This window comes from Mya arenaria, chromosome 16 (genome assembly GCF_026914265.1).
Source record: "Mya arenaria isolate MELC-2E11 chromosome 16, ASM2691426v1".
Classification (NCBI taxonomy): Eukaryota; Metazoa; Mollusca; class Bivalvia; order Myida; family Myidae; genus Mya; species Mya arenaria.
This window is the reverse complement of record NC_069137.1, coordinates 45089252-45100010: the sequence shown is the minus strand read 5'-3', so window position 1 is coordinate 45100010 and position 10759 is coordinate 45089252. Positions and strand designations below refer to the sequence as shown.

General features: G+C 34.0%; 1 protein-coding gene across 1 annotated transcript; it reads right to left on the bottom strand.

The window, feature by feature from the left end:
• Positions 1-4132: 4132 nt before the first annotated feature.
• Positions 4133-10276, bottom strand: LOC128221700 (fibroleukin-like). Its single transcript, XM_052930301.1, has 6 exons — positions 10259-10276; positions 9932-10000; positions 9147-9273; positions 8452-8579; positions 7913-8009; positions 4133-4317 (listed from the first exon to the last, which is right to left on the bottom strand). The coding sequence occupies exons 1-6, from the start codon at positions 10274-10276 to the stop codon at positions 4133-4135; spliced, it is 624 nt and encodes a 207-aa protein (XP_052786261.1).
• Positions 10277-10759: the final 483 nt, after the last annotated feature.

The window sequence follows — 10759 nt, the reverse complement described above, 5'->3', positions numbered from 1 at the left end:
AACCAATAGCAGTGTATGCCATTTTATTTTATCTCAATGACATTTTTAACCAATAGCAGTGTATGCCATTTTATTTTATCTCATGACATTTTTAACCAATAGCAGTGTATGCCATTTTATTTTATCTCAATGAATTTTTAACCAATAGCAGTGTATGCCATTTTATTTTATCTCAATGACATTTTTAACCAATAGCAGTGTATGCCATTTTATTTTATCTCAATGACATTTTTAACCAAATTTACCTGTTTATGTACCCACTTTACGCTACCGGTTTGATTGCCAAATATTTGCCCATGTGTATGCCATTATACGTAAAAAATATCGAAATTATGTATTCAATTATTGCAAGTGCGTAAAAAGCGATTACTTTTATGTGTTCATGCTTGTTTAACTGTTAGCAAATGTTAACACAAATAAGAATCAAGTGTTTTAAACTGCAACTTAAAAGTTCCATGTTAATGATGAATGCAATTTGGTTTGTTTATTGCATATGATACATACTAGCCTCAAAGGACATACACATGTTTTTTTTTAGTTTAATCAGATGTAAACATTGTTTTAAATAAAGCAGTATTTTTTGCGATGAAATATTCAGTGAAATAAATAAATATGTATTTTTAACAATTGTCTTCCTATGATTTTAATATAACATAATTACTGAAACACATTCGAAAAGAAGACCGCCTGTACGAGTGAGGTTTGGCTTTTAAACAAAATTTGTGGTAATTTGCAACACTTCGGAATGAATAATATTTGTTTTATTAATGCATACAATACACCGGTCAAATCTTAATAACTCAATCGTAGCATCATTTTTGTCGTCTTCGGGTGTTCTATAGTACATTGTATTGTAAAACAAAGCATTAGTGTTGTACGGGGCATTCAGGTTACTGGTCGAGCATCTATTGAACCACCAGCCCTCCGGCGGTTCTAGAACAGTCGTTCACGTCCCTGTCGTATGTTGCAAACGGACGGTGGTTTGTATCCCACGGGGTACTGTGGTCGGAGAATAAAGAGGTATCCAACACTGAAATATATCGGTGTATCTCATTTATATCACAATCATATGAGTGTATCATTATAAATTCGAATGTTAATTACCAGTATGATAATAAGATAAAGAAAAACGTATCGATTTACAAGCAGATTTTAAGAGTCATATTACTTTTCTACACACATTTAACGTATTCATAAATATTATTTATCACAAACTATACCTTGTTTTAACGTAATGAGATAATCTGTAATGTTTCTAAATCTGGAGAGATTAGAGATTAATTGTATTACCTATTTAAGGCGTAGTAATTGTTGAAATTAATTTGGATACAGATGTTTGGGCTCAAATGTAGTAAATTATATTTTAATATTGATTCTGGTATTTTTCTAGCTGGTGTATATATATGGGTCGAGGGACATTTAATTTCATAGATATGGTTTGTTTGATATTGTATAAAATGATGTTAGTCATTATCAAATTGTTTGTAAAACAATGTTTATAAGCGATTGGAATGCTGCTTACGGAAGCAGCAGAAGGATTTTTATTGAGTGTGATCGCAGTGTACATGTATATTGATGATGCGGAATGTTGCCCAAATTCGCCCGTTGAGTGTCGTTCACAAGATAATACTTAAAATGTTCATTGTATTAATTTTTTAGATTTTTGTATTATATAAGACATAGTACTAATGATGTGTACTATATACTTTAAATGAGGATATGCCGACCGCATCGAATGACCACGCAGGGCAGTTTTGAAATAATCATAGCAATACTAAGGATTGCTGTATAATGCTGTCATAATAACAAAAGGAAAAACCACGAACAGCCTGTGCATTTTTAGATAATGGGAAGGAATTGGACATTAAATAGAGAAATGGCCTATGGTTAAAACTGTATAATCTAGGTGGACGTGGCAAAAAAATCTTACGTGATATGTATTATGAGAAAAGGCACTGTGAAAACCAGTAACACATTTTTTGACTTTGTTCCATAGGCTTAAAGCAAGCGAAGAATATACCCCCGATATTATTTTATTTATATTTAGAAGTTCTGGAGTTCAACTTGTTTAATCGGTTAATGTTAATTCGGTTATAACCTTAGGGGAAATTATTTTTATGCGAATGTTATTTGCAAATGACATGGTTATAATGGGTCATTCCACTGAAGACACCATGGATTGCCCGTCTCCACAAAAAAGCACCAATCAACACTAACGGGGATATGCTTAAAAGCTTTCTATGGCCTTTTAAAGTTAAAAACATGCCTCTCAAGAACGATATGTCAATTATTTGATGCATTTGTAACATCAATTTCGAAATATGCCTGTGAATTTTGGGGTGTTGGAATTAATAAAGAGATTGAGAGGGTTTATTTAAAGTGTTATAAATCATTATTACCCGTGAAGCAGACCAAATTGACAATGCCAATATATGGTGAACTTGGTAGATACCAATGTCTAGAAAAACGATATTGTAGCTGACTGTACGGAAGGACAAGTCCCATTGAGCAAGTACTGTAAAGTTTTACCAGACTAGCTGTGAGGATATGAAATAGCACAATTTAGTGTTTTTTTTATAACGCCATATTTAAACAATCTTGGTACAACTCGATTAATAACAGTCCCATTTTGTGTACGTATAATCCTCTTTAAATTTCTTTCGAACGCTCGAATTCCCTTAATAATTAAAGACTTTCGGCTCACCAGTTACGTATTAAAACTGGGCCTTATGGTAATTTTACAGTTGCTTATAATCAACGCTCGTGCACCAAACGCAAATGTGGTGATATTGAAGATGAGTTTCACTTTGTTTGTATATGTAATATTCATAATGATTTACGCATAACATAAACGAAAATACTTTGATAGACCTAGTACGATGACCTTATCTTATTTACTAACTATCCTATTCAACTAAATCTGTTCAAATGTATTTTTAAAGGATTAAATTGTCTTCATATTGTTAATATTGTTTCGTTACCAAATTTACTTAGTTAAGTGCTTACGTTTAAAATTATATTTATAATATAACATACAATATAATTGTTGACAATGTACATGTTTGTAATATGATATGTTTCTGTGCTTGAGAAAAAGTACATGCAAACGTTACTTAACGCTTGTTTGTGCATCCTCAATGCTAATATAAAACTTTTTTATAAACAAGTGTCATATTTAATTATATTAATATGGTGACTATTAATGGTTATTTTATAACATTTTTCTTGTCTCATATGTGCACCTCGTTGCGTTATCGATGTATATATGTATAAATGAATTAGCATTTTGATTATGTAATGAAGAACCCGCTTGTTTACAAATACTGAATAAATGTTTTGAGTCTTGAATCTGAATTACTTTCAATGATACTTTGTTTAAACAAAAACACTCATTTCCATAAATCCAATTCTCTTCTGATATGAAACCTTTTGTTAATAAGAGAAATTTATCATTTATAGGCTGTTATAATAAACCATTTTAAAGATGCTAAATATTTATGAATTTATTGATACAAATGTTTCCGCTATTTCACGTATTGATTTGTTCTTATCATAATGAACCAACTTACTTTAAAAAACGTATTTGTTTTTTTTATTATACCTAACATGTAAAATAATGTTAAGTATACCAATACACGAATAACGTGTAAACCTATATTCGTCTCCTTTTGTCCTGTATACACATGATGTAAATTGTGTTATATACCAAATCAATCAGAATGAACTTTTTAATTCAAAACAACAATTGCTTCATTAGTAATATTCCTGCAAGACATACGGTTATTTTGTTAATCTTGTTTATAATAAATATTTATTTGAATACAGTATTTATTTTTCATTAATGAGGAAACGTGATATTTTCTCTTAATTTTATATATAAATATCTGAGACTTTCATCATTTTTTGCACAAAGACAAGAAAATGGAGTTATGAGTATATTACAAATCATCGCTAACTTACACATTTTATATATATGTTAATATTTTTATGTATTGTTTGACGACACGTGACAAATTCTTCATAAAATTATGTCGGTGAGAGAATAACGCGTGTATGCCACCAATTAAAGTCCATATCATTTCTATGATCGTATGTAACCGTATTCGACCTAACTGTATGCACTCCTAGCGTCTTAAACAAAAAAAAACGTACTTCCGGCTGAGTTGATCCTCTTGTCAACGTTAACGTTGTACCCTTCTGGTGGCGAAATATAGAAGCCCGAGTACTCGTCAAATCCCGTAGTTCCGTTCGAGAAACTCATGTCCAGTCGTAATGTCATGTTAGCCCGGCTTGTCATTGAGTGAAGAAGACTAAGACCTGTGAGAAAGATACATTTAATTTAGACTTGATGACTAGTGTATTTCACGCTCCTCGTTCACTTATCAAGATTTTGTTTTGTTGACCATTATACAGAGCCTACTGCCAAACACGTTGAGCATCTCGTAAAGCCAGTGTAGTAAGCCTATCCGCAATTGTGATTACAAACTATGTGCGTTTATCAGTGAGATCTTTGTGTGCACATTGCATTTTACATGGAAATAATGAATACATGATCTTTCAGTCAGAGAATTGTGTGAATTTCGATGTTTAACTGGAAATTGAAAAAAAAGGATGAAAGGGTGTGTGAAAGTTATCTCGTTAATTAAGTATATATTGATGTTTCATAACGCCCATATACTGACAACTAACAGTACATGATCTTCTTATATATTCGAATAGACAAAAAAATTCGGTTAATAAGTTAAACATAGAATCAACTTTTCTTCGAAATGAGGAAACAATCAGTATTATTAAAATGACGCGTCCAACTTTACCTCAAAGTATGTGTTAGGAAATGAGCATTATTTAATTTCAGTTAGTCTTCAGAAATAAATAACAACATATCACTGATTGAAAATGCTTAGGTTGGTGGTATGCAAATGTGTAGTGAATGTATTACACAATGGATCACCACATTATCGTTTGCGTACACGATAGAAGTTTAGAAGTTAATCGTTAGAATTTACCCTTACAACATTAACCAACCAATGTGCCAAATGAACAAACAATGAACTAGGAAAATAAAAAAAAACATAGTGTCGTATGCATTGTACTAGGAAATACACACTGGACTGGGAGACGGGCTATCCATGGTGTCTTATACAATGGATTGGAAAAGTCCAATTACGATGTCTTATACAATTTACTAACAAATGGCAAAGATTGATAACACATATACACAACTGGGAGTCAGGTCAACCATGGTGTCATGTATAACGCACTGGGAAAAGTACCAACCATGGTGTGATATGTTATTGACTGGAAGAATGACCAACTACGGTTTCAAATATAGTATACTCTGAAAAGGGCTATCCAAGACGTCATATTCAATGGACCGGGGGTAGAACCATCCATGGTGTCATGTTGTCATGTGCAATGTATTAGGAGAAGGTCCTTCCATAATGTCATATGCAATGAAAAGGCTGTAGGGCAAACACTTGACTTGAAAAGTGCCAACCATGGCATAATGTGCAATTAGCTAGAAGAGGAGGAAAAGCTAGTTTCATTTGGAATGAACTACGGGAATGGCATACACTAACTGTCAATTTTAAATGTACTTTTAGGAGAGCCAACAATCGTGTCATATTTATCGAACTGAGAGAAGGTCAACCATGGTGTCATATACAATGCATGGGGAAATGGGCAGCCAGCAGTGACATACTATTAACTTGTAGAAAGCAACCACAGTGGCTTAAACATTGAACTTTTGAAAGGGCTTACCATGGTGTCATATGAAATAGACTCGGAAAAGGGTCGACCATGGCGTAATAAATTGAGGCTTAATAAAGGGCCAATCAGTGGAACATATTCAATGGTTTGGGAAAAGAGCCAACCATGGTGTCATATACAATGCACTTGGAAAAGGGCAAACCATGGTTCGTATATTAAGTACTTGAAGAATGGTTAACCATGGCCTCATATACCCTAAAACTGGGAGAAGAGCCAACCGTGGTGTAATATTCAATAGACTCGGAAAAGGGAAAACCATTGCATCGTACACTTTAAACTGAGAGTAGAGCCAACCATCCTGTCATTTTCAATGGACTCGGAAAAGGGCAAACAATAGCATTATATACACTAAACTTGGAGTAGAGCCAACCGTAGTGTCATATTCAATAGACTCGGAAAAGGACCAACCATGGTGTCATATGAAATAGACTCGGAAAAGAGTCGACCATAGCGTAATAAATTGCCGACTAAATGATGGGCCAACCGGTGGGTCATATTCAATGGACTGGGAAAAGAGCCAATCATAGTGTCATATACAATGGACTCGGAAAAGGGCAAACCATGGTTTCGTATATTAACTACCTAAAGAATGGTTAATCATGGCATCATATTCCCTAAATTGGGAGAACAGCCAACCGTTGTGTCATATACAATGCACTCAGAGAAGGGCTTATGATGGTGTTACATACAACGTGCTGGAGAAAAGGATACACATGAAGCCACGTGCAATGGACTGGGAGTAGAAATAATCATGGTGTTAGATGCAATCGACAAAGAGAAGGGCTAACCATTGTGACATATACAAGGAACTCGGAAAAGGGCCAACCGTGCCGTCATATACAATGGATTGGGAGAAGGGCCAACAATGGCGCAATATTAAATGGACTTCGAAAAGAGCCGACCATTGTGTCATGTACAATGCACCAAGAAAAGGGCTTATCAACGCGTCGTAAACAAAGACTCCGTTAAGGGACAATCATGTTGTATAATACAATGGACTGGGAGTAGGGCCAACCATGGTACCATATACAATTGACTGGGAGTAAGGCCAACCATGATGCCATATAGAATGGACTGGGAGTAGGGCCAACCATGGTGTCATATACAATGGACTGGGAGTAGGGCCAACCATGGTACCATATACAATGAACTGGGAGTAGGGCCAACCATGGTGCCGTATACAATGTACTGGGATTATGGCCAACCATAGTGCCATATACAATGGACTTGGAGAATGACCAACAATAGTGTCATATAAAATTGACTGGGAGAATGGCTAACCATGGCGTAATATGTAATGGGCTGTGAGAATTACCAATCATGGTTTCATACAAATAGGCTCAGAGAATCGCCAAACATTGCGTTATTTGCAATTGACTGGGAAAAGGGCCAACCATAATGTCAAACGCAAAGCGTTTGGAAAAAAGCAATGTGTCATAAAGTACTTAAAATTATCAGGTTTTATGGGGGATTTTTCCCGTATTTGTCATTGCTTTTAAGAGGATGCGTGTTCTGATGAGGCTTATATATTTTTATTTAGCAATTATAAATAATAGTGGGAGAAGCGTGAGTTTATGGTCATGCTTACAAGTTTAAGCCTCTTGTGGAGTCCAGTTCCAGTGAATTATTGTTATAATGACTGTTTCAATGCGGTAATCCCATCATTTAATGGTAAAACATTATTGATGAGGGTATGGTTTGTTTGTGATGTTTGTAATTGTATTTAATCTTTGTGGCTAAAGTTTGTTGCTTGGTTCTTGCTTTGTACCATAAACAGGGTTTATTTTTGAATTTTCGACTACGGCTTGTCCCTACATCTTTCATTGTATTATTATATTACTCCACAATATTTTCTAAAATTTAACGTTTGCGTGCTTTTTTGCGATACAGTAGAATCAACGTGACACACCCAGTAGCCAAGCCGTCAACGTGTATCATACGTAAAGCTGCAAGGCAAATATTTTACATACACAAAATAAAAATGACACACACTACTACATGTGACAGTACGCTTAAACGAAAGTCAATTGCTTCTTTAAATGAATCATAAAACCTCAACCCTAAAGTTTTCCCAATATTCATCCATATCATTCCCAGTGCTTAATAACTGCAGAATTTAAACTATAAGCTTAATCAAACTAACCCAGCCAAAATTCACCATCTAAGGAGCCAAAACCCTGCTCGTAGTCCGAAAAGTTCCTGTTGAAGTTCACAGACCCATCCAAGCGTCGTTGGAATACCTTTAAGATAATAGAAGGCTGTATTTTAAATGGCTAAAGGACAATGGTTTTTAATATCAGATTTGATATGACGCTTAATCGGATAAGGAAGGCCCCCGAAATTACTTGCTTTGATAAATAAAGGAAAATACTGAATGATGAACAATTTAGATAGCATGGTAAGGTATCATGTGAATACCGGCTCAAGTATTAAGACCAATGATACCATGATGATTGTGAAGCCACAAATATTTCAGATTCGCTTTGAGCTTTATCAAGATAAATGGTTCATGGTCTCAATAGATGTATTGTACTTATACTTTCCTCAAGATGCTTAAACCAGACTTTAATGATTAATATATTTTCATAAAAAATCGATAATTTTCATTTACAATTAACAAAGTTTTTATCACCACAAGTAATACTACCACTTAGCAATAAGCATGAATAACATAATACTCACCGTCCATCCCCCACCCTCGGTATCCATATCACAGTAAACCTCCACTTCCTTGTGCATATTCCAGGGCGTGATTCTGTAAACACCCGACCCGCGCGAAAGACCCGATCTTAACACATCACTGCAGTCATCTGTTGAGTAAATATATATAAAAAAGTGTATTTATCTTTTTTCACAATTATGTCATAATTCAAAATGCTTCAAATTTAATAGTATAAAATGGGATAAAGCCTATGACTTTTCCATGAATTGTGACTATTTGGATTATATTCGCTAATGAAGGCTTTCAAGTTCTGGAAGGCAAATGAAGGAATGTGATCATTTATTTGGATTTATGATTTCAGCTTTTCAGGTTTATTGGACAATGGCTGAAAATAATATGAAGTATAAATATACAAAAAAAAAATTCTTTGTCACTAATTCAACTATGATATGCAAGGGATTTTGTAATGTCTCTTAATCTATACTTAAGAATTATGTAACAGAAGCGAATAAAGGATTTTTTACATATATACACAGATGCACAGTAAAACCTTTATATTACATTTACATGAACACGTAATACCTTTTTTGTAATAATAAAAGAGGCTGTTATACTTGTAGTGAATGCTGATATTAAATACTAGCTTCTTTATAATGCTATATACATGAACATATGGACAATATGTACACGTGTATCGTATTAAGGGAATGCTTACATTTGCTGCTTGTGCACAAATGATCGTTACATAAATTTCCAAAGCAACATTCATGGCAGGATGTTCGTTGTCGTTTTTCAGTGGAGCGACCGACGATCCCATGCTCATATCCCGGTGGTGTGCACATCTGTTATGTGCAAAATACACAAATCCTTGAAACCAGTTCAAAATTGTTGTGCGACAATTAACGATGGCGAGTCTGTCAACCTGAGTAGAAGTAAATTTAATGAACTGTTTCTATCCTTTAATCGACGAATTCCATGAGTTTCTGTTTGCGATGTCATCAAATGATACGTTTTATCAACAAGCTAGTCATGATTTGATACTAAGTTATGGATTATCTCAATTTAACAAATGACCACTAAATATCCGTATCGTTCAATATGTCCAGACGTGTATATAACTATTACCACGTATTTGGAAATACCTGATAAAGTGCCTTTAATTTGTGTACTGTCATAGTGAGAATGTCGCCATTATTAGCGACCCTATGTTTGCAGCTAAGCTTGATTTGTCTTGGCAAGTGATTATCAATTATATGTTTGTTTGTAATTGGTTTTATTTGTAAATGAGCTGGTCTTTTATTGATTGTTTCTTGTATCTATCGGTATATATAAAGTCCAATTGAACGTGGTAGCATTATTGTTTATATTACAAGTAAATTGGTAATTGCTTGCACTATTTATCATTACGCATATTCTACAATTAAAGTATGTCATCATAACCGTTTTGATCCGTAAAACCTTATCCCGTCGATGATACAAATTATACACGAAAGTACTAACGTTGTTGCTGAGACATCCCGTGTGATATAAAACACCATGCACCGTATCTGTTGTTTCCATAAAGCATGACTGGAAACATAAAATGTATTTTATTATATAAATGCAAGTACAAATTATTTCTTCAATATTTGTACTTTGATATTTCATTCAACACGCTTATATTAGTTAAGTGTTTGTGTGCTTTAGCCATAACATAATTCAGCATTATCTTGTTGAGATTAAGTATTAGAATTTTGGTATTTTTAAAAAAATCCAAACGTGCGTCTATTCGTTTACTCCCTAAGCTCAGATGATAACCGTGTGTGCTTATGTAATCATTTCACTAACCTGTCCCGAGCTACACATCTGAGGTCTGGTTGCATGTTGATGGTGTCTTTATATTCTGACAACTGTAACATTCGAGGGAGCCTATAATTCAAAAGTAGACTTAAACGCGCAAGAAGCAGAATTAAATATGGACATGCGTTTTTTATATTGAAGTTGTTTTTAACGAGCTATTTTCCATAGGCTAATTATGAGAACTACAGGTATTAAATAAGTTTTGACACTAGATGTTTATTATAATAATATTTATACAGGCTAAGTATGAGTTTAACTGATACAAATTAAGTTTAGATATTAAGTATTGAAGAAGCAGTGTGTTCTATTACCACAATCAAATAAGCCGATTGTATTTAATTCACGAGTAAAAATCACAACTAAAAACAGTAAATTATTTATTAGAAATTGTTTAATCTATGGTGTGACACCTGCATTGGTACCGTTAGTAGTTTAATATTTATCATGGTGTCATTAATAGAATAAATACAAGAGGAACGAATGAGTCGC

Excerpts from the sequence above, each read along its gene's own strand:
- LOC128221700 (XM_052930301.1), bottom strand. Across the intron at positions 8,010-8,451 it reads CCGAGGGTGGGGGATGGACG|GTATTCCAACGACGCTTGGA; the intron begins GTGAGTATTATG and ends ATTATCTTAAAG. Across the intron at positions 4,318-7,912 it reads AGATGGTGAATTTTGGCTGG|GTCTTAGTCTTCTTCACTCA; the intron begins GTTAGTTTGATT and ends TCTTTCTCACAG.